Source organism: Taudactylus pleione, unplaced genomic scaffold, assembly GCF_031769625.1.
Source record: "Taudactylus pleione unplaced genomic scaffold, aTauple2 ptg000747l, whole genome shotgun sequence".
NCBI classification, from domain to species: domain Eukaryota; kingdom Metazoa; phylum Chordata; class Amphibia; order Anura; family Myobatrachidae; genus Taudactylus; species Taudactylus pleione.
In genome coordinates this window covers 2,848,359-2,866,981 of record NW_028285149.1, presented here as the reverse complement: position 1 = coordinate 2,866,981, position 18,623 = coordinate 2,848,359, and the positions used below count along the sequence as shown (strand labels likewise).

General features: G+C 48.5%; 1 protein-coding gene across 1 annotated transcript; it reads right to left on the bottom strand.

Moving 5' to 3' along the window:
* Positions 1–295: 295 nt before the first annotated feature.
* Positions 296–17,061, bottom strand: LOC148477105 (uncharacterized). Its single transcript, XM_088457225.1, has 4 exons — positions 17,052–17,061; positions 15,960–16,070; positions 1,096–1,193; positions 296–1,060 (listed from the first exon to the last, which is right to left on the bottom strand). Exons 1-4 carry the CDS (start codon positions 17,059–17,061, stop codon positions 296–298), a joined length of 984 nt encoding a protein of 327 aa, XP_088313351.1.
* Positions 17,062–18,623: the final 1,562 nt, after the last annotated feature.

Below are 18,623 nucleotides of genomic sequence, written 5' to 3'. Positions count from 1 at the left end.
GACATAGCTGTAAAAGAGCAAAAAGAACTAAAACATCAGTAAAGAAACATTATATGAAGGGATAGAGGTAACTTAGGAGGAGAATGTTAGTAACAATGCCCAGGCGAAGGAGAAAATCCAAAAAACCTCCTTTTTGTCCTAGTGATCCATGAGCCGTGTATAATAAGCCAATTGAATTACGGCCCTTTTTTCTTTGGTGGAAAAATTTAAAAATCCCTTCACACCCTCAATTTTTGAATGCTAGCCATTCAAAAACTGGCGGGTAAACTACGTTTCTGGGTGAGAAAAACACAACTTAAAGCTTATCACATCTAACATATGATTTATAGGCGGATGACCTCCATCTCCCAATTGCTTGAATGGCAGATGGAGGCAATCCGCTAGCTGCTGCACAAGTAGCCGCGCCAATACGGAAAGAATGCGTCCCGTAATGCGCAACATCTAAACCCAGCTGACCCAAACAGCGCTTAAACACAGCAGCAAACTGACACTTAGTCAAAGGAGAGGAGTCAGCATGTAATAACCATTGCGCGCCAACCGACGGGCGCAGACCCGCATATATCCCAGCCAAGCGCAAAGGGCAAATCTCAGAATTAGCATGCGGCTTGATGGTAACCCAACGCCCACGCCCTAACTGATCAGTTTTGGAACGTGGAATTTTGCACAGGATAGCCCCCGCCTGGATTACCACATGCTTAAATAATAGCCCTGAATCAGCAGACCTCTTACTAGATGCCACAAGCTCACTAATCCGAAACGCGCCAAAAAAAGCAAGCGCAAACGCTAAACATAACAAAAAAGACTCAAATTCGGAAGATGTAATCAATGAAACTACCCCTATCAACCTCTGCAGCAGGGCCAGGTCAATCGGCCGGCGAGAATCAGCCACCCTGGGATTTTCTTTAGCCCAACCCTTAAGGGCCTTAGACAGCACAAAGGACTTTGTGGGATCATGACCGCCATGAAGGCGAGAGAAAAAAGCAATACCTGCAAGGGCGGAAGCCATGGCCGCCTTAGATCGGCCCCTCTGATAATGGTCCCACACAAATTCAACTAAACGCTGATCTAAGACTTACTCACCGCAGGATGCCGAACCCAATAAGCCTCCCAGTCGCACCAAGCTGCCTCGTAAACTCGCAAAGTTGACGGAGCCAGGGACTTCCGGGCCAGACCAATTAGTCCGGCTCGACAATCTGCCAGACAGAAGATGGACACGTCATCCCAATCGGATTAGCCTCAGGGGCCAACACCCGAAACCTATCAAATTGAAAGCGGGAGGTGACCGCGCGCCCGCGAGCAGTTGGAGGGAGGTTGCCGGAGCGAGCGGTGACCCCGCAGGAGACGGGGACCGCTCGCCCGGGGAGGAATAAGGCCCGGCAGGAGGGAGACTGTAGTCGGCGGCGGGGGGCGTGGCCAGTCCCCAGGCAGCGTTTGAGACTTCTGCCGGGGTCAAAATGGATGGCAAACTCAGGCGGCGCCGAGCAGGAGGAGGTGGGGGGGGCTGGAGAATCCATAAATTGGCGGGGGGGGGGGGTACTGAACGTTTTGGGCGAGGCATGAAAAAAGGGGGGGGGGTGGGCAGAGGTGAAAGGGAAAGTGATAAATGGAAGAAGAGTGAAAAAGAAAAATGAAAAAACCAGAGGGGAATCAAACAGACAAGAGGAGCACAAAAACAGGAGAATACAAGGGACAGGGAGATACAAGTATAAATGTCACCGGATACAGTTCCTGAGAATGGCACCCAGGACAAACACCGTCCAGAAAAGGAAGTTGCTGGGCGTTCCCCAGTCCTATAAAGTCCACCAAGCCACTCCCACGAGCTCCCACATGGTCAGCGACCAACCAACCATGACAACCCCCCCCCAAACTACTCTACCTAGCAACTACTGACAAATTCCAACCAATTACAAAAAACTAAGGACTCTTATATAGGTTTAAACTTAGTCAGTTCTCATCTCTTCTATTACTGGATAGGCCTTGCCGTGCTGCTATGTTACTGGATAGGCCTTACCGTGCGGCTATGTTACTGGATAGGCCTTGCCGTGCTGCTATGTTACTGGATAGGCCTTGCCGTGCTGCTATGTTACTGGATAGGCCTTGCCGTGTTGCTATGTTACTGGATAGGCCTTGCCTTGCCATGCTGCTATATTACTGGATAGGCCTTGCTATGCTGCTAAATTACTGGATAGGCTTTGCTATGCTGCTATGTTACTGGAGAGGCTTTGCCATGCTGCTATATTACTGGATAGGCCTTGCCATGCTGCTATATTACTGGATAGGCCTTGCCATGCTGCTATGTTACTGGATATGCCTTGCCATGCTGCTATATTACTGGATATGCCTTGCCATGCTGCTATGTTACTGGATATGCCTTGCCATGCTGCTAGGTTACTGGATAGGCATTGCCATGCTGCTATATTACTGGATATGCCTTGCCATGCTGCTATATTACTGGATAGGCCTTGCCATGCTGCTATGTTATTGGATAGGCCTTGCCATGCTGCTATGTTACTGGGTAGGTCTTGCCATGCTGCTATGTTATTGGATAGGCCTTGCCATGCTGCTATGTTATTGGATAGGCCTTGCCATGCTGCTATATTACTGGATAGGCCTTGCCATGCTGCTATATTACTGGATAGGCTTTGCCATGCTGCTATGTTATTGGATAGGCCTTGCCATGCTGCTATATTACTGGATAGGCTTTGCCATGCTGCTATGTTATTGGATAGGCCTTGCCATGCTGCAATGCTAAAGGATAGGCCTTGCCATGCTGCTATGTTATTGGATAGGTCTTGCCATGCTGCTATGCTATAGGATAGGCCTTGCCATGCTGCTACATTACTGGATAGGCCTTGCCACGCTGCTATGTTACTGGATAGGCCTTGCCACGCTGCTATGTTACTGGATAGGCCTTGCCATGCTGCTATGTTACTGGATAGGCCTTGCCATACTGCTATATTACTGGATAGGCCTTGCCATGCTGCTATGTTACTGGATAGGCCTTGCCATGCTGCTATGTTACTGGATAGGCCTTGCCATGCTGCTATATTACTGGATAGGCCTTGCCATGCTGCTATGTTACTGGATAGGCCTTGCCATGCTGCTATGTTACTGGATAGGCCTTGCCATGCTGCTATGTTACTGGATAGGCCTTGACATGCTGCTATGTTACTGGTTAGGCCTTGCCATGCTGCTATGTTACTGGATAGGCCTTGCCATGCTGCTATGTTATTGGATAGGCCTTGCCATGCTGCTATGTTATTGGATAGGCCTTGCCATGCTGCTATATTACTGGATAGGCCATGCCATGCTGCTATGTTACTGGATAGGCCTTGCCATGCTGCTATGTTACTGGATTGGCCTTGCCATGCTGCTATGTTACTGGATAGGCCTTGCCATGCTGCTATGTTACTGGATAGGCCTTGCCATGCTGCTATATTACTGGATAGGCCTTGCCATGCTGCTATATTACTGGATAGGCATTGCCATGCTGCTATGTTACTGGATATGCCTTGCCATGCTGCTATGTTACTGGATAGGCCTTACCATGCTGCAATGTTATTGGATAGGCCTTGCCATACTGCTATATTACTGGATAGGCCTTGCCATGCTGCTATGTTACTGGATAGGCCTTGCCATGCTGCTATGTTACTGGATAGGCCTTGCCATGCTGCAATGTTAGTGGATAGGCCTTGCCATGCTGCTATATTACTGGATAGGCCTTGCCATGCTGCTATGTTACTGGATAGGCCTTGCCATGCTGCTATCTTACTGGATAGGCCTTGCCGTGCTGCTATATTACTGGATAGACCTTGCCGTGCAGCTATGTTACTGGATAGGCCTTGCCGTGCTGCTATGTTACTGGAAAGGCCTTGCCGTGCTGCTATGTTATTGGATAGGCCTTGCCGTGCTGCTATATTACTGGATAGGCTTTGCCGTGCTGCTATATTACTGGATAGGCTTTGCCGTGCTGCTATGTTATTGGATAGGCCTTGCCGTGCTGCTATATTACTGGATAGGCCATGACGTGCTGCTATGTTACTGGATAGGCCTTGCCATGCTGCTATGTTACTGGATTGGCCTTGCCATGCTGCTATGTTACTGGATAGGCCTTGCCATGCTGCTATGTTACTGGATAGGCTTTGCCATGCTGCTATATTACTGGATAGGCCTTGCCATGCTGCTATATTACTGGATAGGCCTTGCCATGCTGCTATATTACTGGATATGCCTTGCCATGCTGCTATGTTACTGGATATGCCTTGCCATGCTGCTAGGATACTGGATAGGCATTGCCATGCTGCTATATTACTGGATATGCCTTGCCATTCTGCTATATTACTGGATAGGCCTTGCCGTGCTGCTGTTACTGGATAGGCCTTGCCGTGCTGCTATATAATACTGGATAGGCCTTGCCATGCTGCTATATTACTGGATAGGCTTTGCCATGCTGCTATGTTACTGGATAGGCTTTGCCATGCTGCTATATTACTGGATAGGCCTTGCCATGCTGCTATATTACTGGATAGGCCTTGCCATGCTGCTATGTTACTGGATAGGCCTTGCCATGCTGCTATGTTACTGGATAGGCCTTGCCATGCTGCTATGTTACTGGATAGGCCTTGCCATGCTGCTATGTTACTGGATAGGCCTTGCCATGCTGCTATGTTACTGGATAGGCCTTCCCATGCTGCTATGTTACTGAATAGGCCTTGCCATGCTGCTATGTTACTGGATAGGCCTTGCCATGCTGCTATGTTACTGGATAGGCCTTGCCATGCTGCTATGTTACTGGATAGGCCTTGCCATGCTGCTATGTTACTGGATAGGCTTTGCCATGCTGCTATGTTACTGGATAGGCCTTGCCATGCTGCTATGTTACTGGATAGGCTTTGCCAAGCTGCTATGTTACTGGATAGGCCTTGCCATGCTGCTATGTTACTGGATAGGCCTTGCCATGCTGCTATGTTACTGGATAGGCCTTGCCATGCTGCTTTGTTACTGGATTGGCCTTGCCATGCTGCTATGTTACTGGATAGGCATTGCCATGCTGCTATGTTACTGGATATGCCTTGCCATGCTGCTATGTTTCTGGATAGGCATTCCCATGCTGCTATGTTACTGGATAGGCATTCCCATGCTGCTATGTTACTGGATAGGCCTTGCCATGCTGCTATGTTACTGGATAGGCCTTGCCATGCTCCTATGTTACTGGATAGGCCTTGCCATGCTGCTATGTTACTGGATAGGCCTTGCCATGCTGCTATGTTACTGGATAGGCCTTGCCATGCTGCTATGTTACTGGATAGGCCTTGCCATGCTGCTATGTTACTGAATAGGCCTTGCCATGCAGCTATGTTACTGGATAGGCCTTGCCATGCTGCTATGTTACTGGATAGGCTTTGCCATGCTGCTATGTTACTGGATAGGCCTTGCCATGCTGCTATGTTACTGGATAGGCCTTGCCATGCTGCTATGTTACTGAATAGGCCTTGCCATGCTGCTATGTTACTGGATAGGCCTTGCCATGCTGCTATGTTACTGGATTGGCCTTGCCATGCTGCTATGTTACTGGATAGGCCTTGCCATGCTGCTATGTTACTGGATAGGCCTTGCCATGCTGCTATGTTACTGGATAGGCCTTGCCATGCTGCAATGTTACTGGATAGGCCTTGCCATACTGCTATATTACTGGATAGGCCTTGCCATGCTGCTATGTTACTGGATAGGCCTTGCCATGCTGCTATGTTACTGGATAGGCCTTGCCGTGCTGCTATGTTACTGGATAGGCCTTGCCGTGCTGCTATGTTACTGGATAGGCCTTGCCGTGCTGCTGTTACTGGATAGGCCTTGCCGTGCTGCTATATAATACTGGATAGGCCTTGCCGTGCTGCTATATTACTGGATAGGCTTTGCCGTGCTGCTATATTACTGGATAGGCATTGCCGTGCTGCTATATTACTGGATAGGCCTTGCCGTGCTGCTATGTTACTGGATAGGCCTTGCCGTGCTGCTATGTTACTGGATAGGCCTTGCCGTGCTGCTATGTTACTGGATAGGCCTTGCCGTGCTGCTATGTTACTGGATAGGCCTTGCCATGCTGCTATGTTACTGGATAGGCCTTGCCATGCTGCTATGTTACTGGATAGGCCTTGCCATGCTGCTATGTTACTGGATAGGCCTTGCCATGCTGCTATATTACTGGATAGGCCTTGCCATGCTGCTATGTTACTGGATAGGCCTTGCCATGCTGCTATGTTACTGGATAGGCCTTGCCATGCTGCTATGTTACTGGATAGGCCTTGCCATGCTGCTATGTTACTGGATAGGCTTTGCCATGCTGCTATGTTACTGGATAGGCCTTGCCATGCTGCTATGTTACTGGATAGGCCTTGCCATGCTGCTATGTTACTGGATAGGCCTTGCCATGCTGCTATGTTACTGGATAGGCCTTGCCATGCTGCTATGTTACTGGATAGGCCTTGCCATGCTGCTATGTTACTGGATAGGCATTCCCATACTGGATAGGCATTCCCATGCTGCTATGTTACTGGATAGGCCTTGCCATGCTCCTATGTTACTGGATAGGCCTTGCCATGCTGCTATGTTACTGGATAGGCCTTGCCATGCTGCTATGTTACTGGATAGGCCTTGCCATGCTGCTATGTTACTGAATAGGCCTTGCCATGCTGCTATGTTACTGGATAGGCCTTGCCATGCTGCTATGTTACTGGATAGGCTTTGCCATGCTGCTATGTTACTGGATAGGTCTTGCCATGCTGCTATGTTACTGGATAGGCCTTGCCATGCTGCTATGTTACTGGATACGCCTTGCCATGCTCCTATGTTTCTGGATAGGCCTTGCCATGCTGCTATGTTACTGGATAGGCCTTGCCATGCTGCTATGTTACTGGATAGGCCTTGCCATGCTGCTATATTACTGGATAGGTCTTGCCATGCTGCTATGTTATTGGATAGGCTTTGCCATGCTGCTATGTTACTGGCTATGCCTTGCCATGCTGCTATATTACTGGATAGGTCTTGCCATGCTGCTATGTTACTGGATAGGCTTTGCCATGCTGCTATGTTACTGGATATGCCTTGCCATGCTGCTATGTTACTGGATAGGCCTTGCCATGCTCCTATGTTTCTGGATAGGCCTTGCCATGCTGCTATGTTACTGGATAGGCCTTGCCATGCTGCTATGTTTCTGGATAGGCCTTGCCATGCTGCTATGTTACTGGCTATGCCTTGCCATGCTGCTATGTTACTGGATAGGCATTCCCATGCTGCTATGTTACTGGATAGGCCTTGCCATGCTGCTATGTTACTGGATAGGCCTTGCCATGCTCCTATGTTACTGGATAGGCCTTGCCATGCTGCTATGTTACTGGATAGGCCTTGCCATGCTGCTATGTTACTGGATAGGCCTTGCCATGCTGCTATGTTACTGGATAGGCCTTGCCATGCTGCTATGTTACTGGATAGGCCTTGCCATGCTGCTATGTTACTGGATAGGACTTGCCATGCTGCTATGTTACTGGATAGGCCTTGCCATGCTGCTATGTTACTGGATAGGCCTTGCCATGCTGCTATGTTACTGGATAGGCCTTGCCATGCTGCTATGTTACTGGATTGGCCTTGCCATGCTGCTATGTTACTGGATAGGCCTTGCCGTGCTGCTATGTTACTGGATAGGCCTTGCCGTGCTGCTATGTTACTGGATAGGCCTTGCCGTGCTGCTGTTACTGGATAGGCCTTGCCGTGCTGCTATATAATACTGGATAGGCCTTGCCGTGCTGCTATATTACTGGATAGGCTTTGCCGTGCTGCTATATTACTGGATAGGCCTTGCCGTGCTGCTATATTACTGGATAGGCCTTGCCGTGCTGCTATGTTACTGGATAGGCCTTGCCGTGCTGCTATGTTACTGGATAGGCCTTGCCGTGCTGCTATGTTACTGGATAGGCCTTGCCATGCTGCTATGTTACTGGATAGGCCTTGCCATGCTGCTATGTTACTGGATAGGCCTTGCCATGCTGCTATATTACTGGATAGGCCTTGCCATGCTGCTATGTTACTGGATAGGCCTTGCCATGCTGCTATGTTACTGGATAGGCCTTGCCATGCTGCTATGTTACTGGATAGGCCTTGCCATGCTGCTATGTTACTGGATAGGCTTTGCCATGCTGCTATGTTACTGGATAGGCCTTGCCATGCTGCTATGTTACTGGATAGGCCTTGCCATGCTGCTATGTTACTGGATAGGCCTTGCCATGCTGCTATGTTACTGGATAGGCCTTGCCATGCTGCTATGTTACTGGATAGGCCTTGCCATGCTGCTATGTTACTGGATAGGCATTCCCATACTGGATAGGCATTCCCATGCTGCTATGTTACTGGATAGGCCTTGCCATGCTCCTATGTTACTGGATAGGCCTTGCCATGCTGCTATGTTACTGGATAGGCCTTGCCATGCTGCTATGTTACTGGATAGGCCTTGCCATGCTGCTATGTTACTGAATAGGCCTTGCCATGCTGCTATGTTACTGGATAGGCCTTGCCATGCTGCTATGTTACTGGATAGGCTTTGCCATGCTGCTATGTTACTGGATAGGTCTTGCCATGCTGCTATGTTACTGGATAGGCCTTGCCATGCTGCTATGTTACTGGATACGCCTTGCCATGCTGCTATGTTACTGGATAGGCCTTGCCATGCTGCTATGTTACTGGATAGGCCTTGCCATGCTGCTATGTTACTGGATAGGCCTTGCCATGCTGCTATATTACTGGATAGGTCTTGCCATGCTGCTATGTTATTGGATAGGCTTTGCCATGCTGCTATGTTACTGGCTATGCCTTGCCATGCTGCTATATTACTGGATAGGTCTTGCCATGCTGCTATGTTACTGGATAGGCTTTGCCATGCTGCTATGTTACTGGATATGCCTTGCCATGCTGCTATGTTACTGGATAGGCCTTGCCATGCTCCTATGTTTCTGGATAGGCCTTGCCATGCTGCTATGTTACTGGATAGGCCTTGCCATGCTGCTATGTTTCTGGATAGGCCTTGCCATGCTGCTATGTTACTGGCTATGCCTTGCCATGCTGCTATGTTACTGGATAGGCATTCCCATGCTGCTATGTTACTGGATAGGCATTCCCATGCTGCTATGTTACTGGATAGGCCTTGCCATGCTGCTATGTTACTGGATAGGCCTTGCCATGCTCCTATGTTACTGGATAGGCCTTGCCATGCTGCTATGTTACTGGATAGGCCTTGCCATGCTGCTATGTTACTGGATAGGCCTTGCCATGCTGCTATGTTACTGGATAGGCCTTGCCATGCTGCTATGTTACTGGATAGGCCTTGCCATGCTGCTATGTTACTGGATAGGACTTGCCATGCTGCTATGTTACTGGATAGGCCTTGCCATGCTGCTATGTTACTGGATAGGCCTTGCCATGCTGCTATGTTACTGGATAGGCCTTGCCATGCTGCTATGTTACTGGATTGGCCTTGCCATGCTGCTATGTTACTGGATAGGCCTTGCCATGCTGCTATGTTACTGGATAGGCCTTGCCATGCTGCTATGTTACTGGATTGGCCTTGCCATGCTGCTATGTTACTGGATAGGCCTTGCCATGCTGCTATGTTACTGGATAGGCCTTGCCATGCTGCTATGTTACTGGATAGGCCTTACCATGCTGCAATGTTACTGGATAGGCCTTGCCATGCTGCTATATTACTGGATAGGCCTTGCCATGCTGCTATGTTACTGGATAGGCCTTGCCATGCTGCTATGTTACTGGATAGGCCTTGCCATGCTGCTATATTACTGGATAGGCCTTGCCATGCTGCAATGTTAGTGGATAGGCCTTGCCATGCTGCTATATTACTGGATAGGCCTTGCCATGCTGCTATCTCACTGGATAGGCCTTGCCGTGCTGCTATATTACTGGATAGGCCTTGCCGTGCTGCTATGTTACTGGATAGGCCTTGCCGTGCTGCTATGTTACTGGAAAGGCCTTGCCGTGCTGCTATGTTATTGGATAGGCCTTGCCGTGCTGCTATGTTACTGGATAGGCCTTGTCGTGCTGCTATATTACTGGATAGGCCTTGCCGTGCTGCTATGTTACTGGATAGGCCTTGCCGTGCTGCTATGTTACTGGATAGGCCTTGCCGTGCTGCTATGTTACTGGATAGGCCTTGCCATGCTGCTATGTTACTGGATAGGCCTTGCCATGCTGCTATGTTACTGGATAGGCCTTGCCATGCTGCTATGTTACTGGATAGGCTTTGCCATGCTGCTATGTTACTGGATAGGCCTTGCCATGCTGCTATGTTACTGGATAGGCCTTGCCATGCTGCTATGTTACTGGATAGGCCTTGCCATGCTGCTATGTTACTGGATAGGCCTTGCCATGCTGCTATGTTACTGGATAGGCCTTGCCATGCTGCTATGTTACTGGATAGGCATTCCCATACTGGATAGGCATTCCCATGCTGCTATGTTACTGGATAGGCCTTGCCATGCTCCTATGTTACTGGATAGGCCTTGCCATGCTGCTATGTTACTGGATAGGCCTTGCCATGCTGCTATGTTACTGGATAGGCCTTGCCATGCTGCTATGTTACTGAATAGGCCTTGCCATGCTGCTATGTTACTGGATAGGCCTTGCCATGCTGCTATGTTACTGGATAGGCTTTGCCATGCTGCTATGTTACTGGATAGGTCTTGCCATGCTGCTATGTTACTGGATAGGCCTTGCCATGCTGCTATGTTACTGGATACGCCTTGCCATGCTGCTATGTTACTGGATAGGCCTTGCCATGCTGCTATGTTACTGGATAGGCCTTGCCATGCTGCTATGTTACTGGATAGGCCTTGCCATGCTGCTATATTACTGGATAGGTCTTGCCATGCTGCTATGTTATTGGATAGGCTTTGCCATGCTGCTATGTTACTGGCTATGCCTTGCCATGCTTCTATATTACTGGATAGGTCTTGCCATGCTGCTATGTTACTGGATAGGCTTTGCCATGCTGCTATGTTACTGGATATGCCTTGCCATGCTGCTATGTTACTGGATAGGCCTTGCCATGCTCCTATGTTTCTGGATAGGCCTTGCCATGCTGCTATGTTACTGGATAGGCCTTGCCATGCTGCTATGTTTCTGGATAGGCCTTGCCATGCTGCTATGTTACTGGCTATGCCTTGCCATGCTGCTATGTTACTGGATAGGCATTCCCATGCTGCTATGTTACTGGATAGGCATTCCCATGCTGCTATGTTACTGGATAGGCCTTGCCATGCTGCTATGTTACTGGATAGGCCTTGCCATGCTCCTATGTTACTGGATAGGCCTTGCCATGCTGCTATGTTACTGGATAGGCCTTGCCATGCTGCTATGTTACTGGATAGGCCTTGCCATGCTGCTATGTTACTGGATAGGCCTTGCCATGCTGCTATGTTACTGGATAGGCCTTGCCATGCTGCTATGTTACTGGATAGGACTTGCCATGCTGCTATGTTACTGGATAGGCCTTGCCATGCTGCTATGTTACTGGATAGGCCTTGCCATGCTGCTATGTTACTGGATAGGCCTTGCCATGCTGCTATGTTACTGGATTGGCCTTGCCATGCTGCTATGTTACTGGATAGGCCTTGCCATGCTGCTATGTTACTGGATAGGCCTTGCCATGCTGCTATGTTACTGGATTGGCCTTGCCATGCTGCTATGTTACTGGATAGGCCTTGCCATGCTGCTATGTTACTGGATAGGCCTTGCCATGCTGCTATGTTACTGGATAGGCCTTACCATGCTGCAATGTTACTGGATAGGCCTTGCCATGCTGCTATATTACTGGATAGGCCTTGCCATGCTGCTATGTTACTGGATAGGCCTTGCCATGCTGCTATGTTACTGGATAGGCCTTGCCATGCTGCTATATTACTGGATAGGCCTTGCCATGCTGCAATGTTAGTGGATAGGCCTTGCCATGCTGCTATATTACTGGATAGGCCTTGCCATGCTGCTATCTCACTGGATAGGCCTTGCCGTGCTGCTATATTACTGGATAGGCCTTGCCGTGCTGCTATGTTACTGGATAGGCCTTGCCGTGCTGCTATGTTACTGGAAAGGCCTTGCCGTGCTGCTATGTTATTGGATAGGCCTTGCCGTGCTGCTATGTTACTGGATAGGCCTTGTCGTGCTGCTATATTACTGGATAGGCCTTGCCGTGCTGCTATGTTACTGGATAGGCCTTGCCGTGCTGCTATGTTACTGGATAGGCCTTGCCGTGCTGCTATGTTACTGGATAGGCCTTGCCGTGCTGCTATGTTACTGGATAGGCCTTGCCCTGCTGCTATGTTAATGGATAGGCCTTGCCATGCTGCTATGTTACTGGATAGGCCTTGCCGTGCTGCTATGTTACTGGATAGGCCTTGCCGTGCTGCTATGTTACTGGATAGGCCTTGCCGTGCTTCTGTTACTGGATAGGCCTTGCCATGCTGCTATATAATACTGGATAGGCCTTGCCATGCTGCTATATTACTGGATAGGCTTTGCCATGCTGCTATATTACTGGATAGGCCTTGCCATGCTGCTATATTACTGGATAGGCCTTGCCATGCTGCTATGTTACTGGATAGGCCTTGCCATGCTGCTATGTTACTGGATAGGCCTTGCCATGCTGCTATGTTTCTGGATAGGCCTTGCCATGCTGCTATGTTACTGGATAGGCCTTGCCATGCTGCTATGTTACTGGATAGGCATTCCCATGCTGCTATGTTACTGGATAGGCCTTGCCATGCTGCTATGTTACTGGATAGGCCTTGCCATGCTGCTATGTTACTGGATAGGCCTTGCCATGCTGCTATATTACTGGATAGGCCTTGCCATGCTGCTATGTTACTGGATAGGCTTTGCCAAGCTGCTATGTTACTGGATAGGCCTTGCCATGCTGCTATGTTACTGGATAGGCCTTGCCATGCTGCTATGTTACTGGATAGGCCTTGCCATGCTGCTATGTTACTGGATAGGCCTTGCCATGCTGCTATGTTACTGGATAGGCCTTGCCATGCTGCTATGTTACTGGATAGGCCTTGCCATGCTGCTATGTTACTGGATAGGCATTCCCATGCTGCTATGTTACTGGATAGGCCTTGCCATGCTGCTATGTTACTGGAAAGGCCTTGCCATGCTCCTATGTTACTGGATAGGCCTTGCCATGCTGCTATGTTACTGGATAGGCCTTGCCATGCTGCTATGTTACTGGATAGGCCTTGCCATGCTGCTATGTTTCTGGATAGGCCTTGCCATGCTGCTATGTTACTGGATAGGCTTTGCCATGCTGCTATGTTACTGGATAGGTCTTGCCATGCTGCTATGTTACTGGATAAGCCTTGCCATGCTGCTATGTTACTGGATAGGCCTTGCCATGCTGCTATGTTACTGGATAGGCCTTGCCATGCTGCTATGTTACTGGATAGGCCTTGCCATGCTGCTATGTTACTGGATAGGCCTTGCCATGCTGCTATATTACTGGATAGGCCTTGCCATGCTGCTATGTTACTGGATAGGCTTTGCCATGCTGCTATGTTACTGGCTATGCCTTGCCATGCTGCTATATTACTGGATAGGTCTTGCCATGCTGCTATGTTACTGGATAGGCTTTGCCATGCTGCTATGTTACTGGATATGCCTTGCCATGCTGCTATATTACTGGATAGGCCTTGCCATACTACTATATTACTGGATATGCTGCTATGTTACTGGATAGGCCTTGCCATGCTGCTATTTTACTGGATAGGCCTTGCCATGCTGCTATATTACATGATAGGCCTTGCCATGCTGCTATGTTATTGGATAGGCCTTGCCATGCTGCTATATTACTGGATAGGCATTGCCATGCTGCCATATTACTGGATCGGCCTTGCCATGCTGCTATATTACTGGATAGGCCTTGCCATGCTGCTGTATTACTGGATAGGTCTTGCCATGCTGCTATGTTACTGGATAGGCCTTGCCATGCTGCTATGTTACTGGATAGGCCTTGCCATGCTGTTATGTTATTGGATAGGCCTTGCCATGCTGCTATATTACTGGATAGGCCTTGCCATGCTGCTATGTTACTGGATAGGCCTTGCCATGCTGCTATATTACTGAATAGGCCTTGCCATGCTGCTGTATTACTGGATAGGCCTTGCCATGCTGCTATATTACTGGATAGGCCTTGCCATGCTGCTATATTACTGGATAGGCATTGCCATGCTGCCATATTACTGGATAGGTATTGCCATTCTGCTATATTACTGGATAGTGGATAGGCCTTGCCATGCTGCTATGTTACTGGATAGTGGATAGGCCTTGCCATGCTACTATATTACTGGATAGTGGATAGGCCTTGCCATGCTGCTATGTTACTGGATAGTGGATAGGCCTTGCCATGCTGCTGTATTACTGGATATTGGATAGGCCTTGCCATTCTGCTATGTTACTGGATAGGCCTTGCCATGCTGCTGTATTACTGGATATTGGATAGGCCTTGCCATTCTGCTATGTTACTGGATAGGCCTTGCCATGCTGCTGTATTACTGGATTGTGGATAGGCCTTGCCATGCTGCTGTATTACTGGATAGTGGATAGGCCTTGCTCATTACTCACTGACACAGGTTCAAAGAACTACAATTTGAGCTAATTATTTCACTTGTGATTCTGTGAGGAGATCTGGAAAACCTGCACTGTTTGTGGTTCTGAGGACTGAGTTTGAGAACCTGTCGATTAGATGATTCCATGCAGAGCACAAGGAGCCACTCAGCCCATCTGCCCAAGATGCAGTGATTACGGATGAGGGGAGCTGCAGATGGGATCAACATCACAGTTACATCAGCCACTGCTCCATCAGCTTTCTGCAGCCGGAGACAGACCTGCTTCTAAACTGTAAGGGGTAAATGTACTAAGATTTGAGTTTGGTGGAGTTAGCATTCTCTGGAGAGTTTGGGCATTTTTTTCCACTCGCAAATTTACTAATGACAAACTCGGGAGAGAAATCTCCTTTGCCACGGAAAAATACTGGAGAGTTAGCAAACTCTCCTCACTTCACCATCAGCCAAACTCGAGTAACTTTTCACCAGTGAAGATGGGATTCGGGAATTTACCTAGATGAGAGTTTCTAAACTCTCATGAGAATGGACAATACTCCTATATAAATTTGTGAAATAATTTCACCTGTCTGTGAGCTGCGAGTTTGTCAGAAACATTCACAGATCAGTTTGATCCAAGTATGTTTCTGCTTGTAAATAGTCTAAAAAGGGTTAGTTTAGAAAAAAAAATAATGTAGGGTCCCCCCACCACAAAAGCACAACCAGCCTCAGACTGCTCAGCCAGTCCTGGTTCCTAAAATTACGTGGGGAAAAAATGTGTAGGGTTCCCGCGTAATTTAGGAACCAGCACCTGTCTGCAGGGCCAGTCCTGGTTTTATATATAAGGGAAAAAAATGCGTTTGGGTCCCCCTATATTTAAATCCAGCACCAGACCCAAACCGACCGTGTAATGCCACAGCCAGGAGACCATAACAACGGGTCTCCAGATCCAAAGCATTAACACCCCAAGCTGGTCAGCCCAAGATGGTGATCTTCAGAGTAGTGGAGACCACCCCAAGAAGGGGTTCCCCCTCTCCCGAAACCCCAGGGTTAGACTGAAGCCCAGGGCTCTTTCCCGTACCCCTGGGCTGTTGGTATGGGGGGATAATAAGGTGGAAAATAGTTCAAAACTATTGTATTTTACAGTGGAACTACAGGTGCTAGCATGCCTGCCCTATTGCACTTGTGGAACTACAAGTGTCAGCAGGCGGACGGCACCCGTACCCCCAATGTTAAATAGTTAAAAAAACACAGTACACACAACGTTTAAAGTTAAACTTTAATACATACACCTACCTCACACATACTTACCTGCTGCCAGATGTTCACATCCGCTTCTCTCATAGAATCCAATGGAAGTACCTGGAATAAAGATCCCATACTCCCCTACATCCTGGTGCCGCTCTCCATAGCATCCCCGTACTTGGCAAAAAACAAAACAAAACCTGGACCAGACACTTCCATTAGCAGTGTATGTGTGTGACCACATACACCGGTAACCGGCCCCTGACTGCTCAGTGTGAACTGTCAGGAGCCGGTAGCCAATCAGTGGCCACTAACTTTAGAGCGGCCGCTGATTGGCTCCAGCTCCTGACAGTTCCCACATGGGCTGGCTGCTCTACAGTTCCAGAAGTGCAAAAGGTCAGGCTTGCTGGAGCCTGTAGCTCCACTGTAAAATACAATAGTTTTATTCCACATTATTAGCCCCCTACCCACAGCACAGGGGTACAGGGAAGAGCCCTGGGCTTCAGTCTAAGCCTGGGGTTTCAGGAGATGGGGACCCCTTCTTGGAGGGTCACCACCTCCCCTGAGATCCTCGGCTTGGCTGACCAGCTTCGGGTGTTAATGCTTTGGCCCTGGAGATCCAGTGATAGGGTCTTCTGGCCGTGGCATTGCACCCCGGTCAGTTTGGGTCCGGTGCTGGATTTAAATATATGCATTCCCCCCCTGCATCCGGGTGCTGGTTCCAAAAATACGGGGGAACCCTACACATTTTTTCCCCCATAATTTTAGGAACTAGAACCTTCTGAGCAGTCCGGGGCTGGTTATGCTTTTGGGGGGGGGGACCTATGTTATTTTTTTTTTAAAGATGTAACCCTTTTTTTACAGGTATAACACACAAGCAGCCTTCACATACCGTATCTCACTGATATAGCTCACTGATAGGTGCAGGTTGCACGTTCGTGAGAGTTAGGCAGAGAGAAAACACTATTATCTATGGTGAGTAATCTCCTTCACCATCAGCCATCTATGGTGAGTAATCTCGTTCACCGTCAGCCATCTATGGTGAGTAATCTCCTTCACCGTCAGCCATCTATGGTGAGTAACCTCCTTCACCGTCAGCTATCTATGGTGAGTAACCTCCTTCACCGTCAGCCATCTATGGTGAGTAATCTCCTTCACCGTCAGCCATCTATGATGAGTAATCTCCTTCACCGTCAGCCATCTATGGTGAGTAACCTCTTTCACCGTCAGCTATCTATGGTGAGTAACCTCCTTCACCGTCAGCCATCTATGGTGAGTAACCTCCTTCACCGTCAGCCATCTATGGTGAGTAACCTCCTTCACCGTCAGCCATCTATGGTGAGTAATCTCCACCGTCAGCCATCTATGGTGAGTAATCTCCTTCACCGTCAGCCATCTATGGTGAGTAATCTCCTTCACCGTCAGCCATCTATGGTGAATAATCTCCTTCACCGTCAGCCATCTATGGTGAGTAATCTCCTTCACCGTCAGCCATCTATGGTGAGTAACCTCCTTCACCGTCAGCCATCTATGGTGAGTAACCTCCTTCACCGTCAGCCATCTATGGTGAGTAACCTCCTTCACCGTCAGCCATCTATGGTGAGTAATCTCCTTCACCGTCAGCCATCTATGGTGAGTAACCTCTTTCACCATCAGCTATCTATGGTGAGTAACCTCCTTCACCGTCAGCCATCTATGGTGAGTAACCTCCTTCACCATCAGCCATCTATGGTGAGTAACCTCCTTCACCGTCAGCCATCTATGGTGAGTAATCTCCACCGTCAGCCATCTATGGTGAGTAATCTCCTTCACCGTCAGCCATCTATGGTGAGTAATCTCCTTCACCGTCAGCCATCTATGTTGAATAATCTCCTTCACCGTCAGCCATCTATGGTGAGTAATCTCCTTCACCGTCAGCCATCTATGGTGAGTAACCTCCTTCACCGTCAGCCATCTATGGTGAGTAACCTCCTTCACCGTCAGCCATCTATGGTGAGTAATCTCCTTCACCGTCAGCCATCTATGGTGAGTAATCTCCTTCACCGTCAGCCATCTATGGTGAGTAATCTCCTTCACCATCAGCCATCTATGGTGAGTAACCTCCTTCACCGTCAGCCATCTATGGTGAGTAACCTCCTTCACCGTCAGCCAACCAACTCTCAGCTAAACTCACTTCTTAGTACATTTGTGAGTTTCAGGAGCCTCATGCTAATTGAGTTGAAAAAAAAAACTCGATCAGACTCGATTTTTAGTAAATTTATCCCTAAGAGGGGTATTCAATATGAAACGTTAACCTCGCCATCTAAGTTTTCGCCGCACATCGGAGGTTTTTTTCAGCTAAAAAGTATCGTGCGCGCTCCCGATATCCCCGTATGCAATTTGAGATGGTCGAAAACGGCACCCGGCGAAAGTGAAATCAACGAAAACTTCGCTGATTTTCGGGAAAATCACCCCCCAAAAGATGCTGTGACATGGGGGATCACTCTGGATACCCCCGATTAGCCCTGCAGAAGGTTTTTGGGGTCTTTAAACAGGCTCGATAGCTGCTATTTTGGGGATTTAGGAAGGTGGTGAAGAATAGTATTTATAAGTTTCTTTGGCTGAAAATAACTAGTCCCAGCAAATTTTGGGTACTTGAAAATGGGGGTGATCATATTTAAAAGTTGCTAAAGAGAAGTTTTAAAAAATGTGAAAAATCCACCTGCCGCAAACACTTGCAATGAAAAAAAC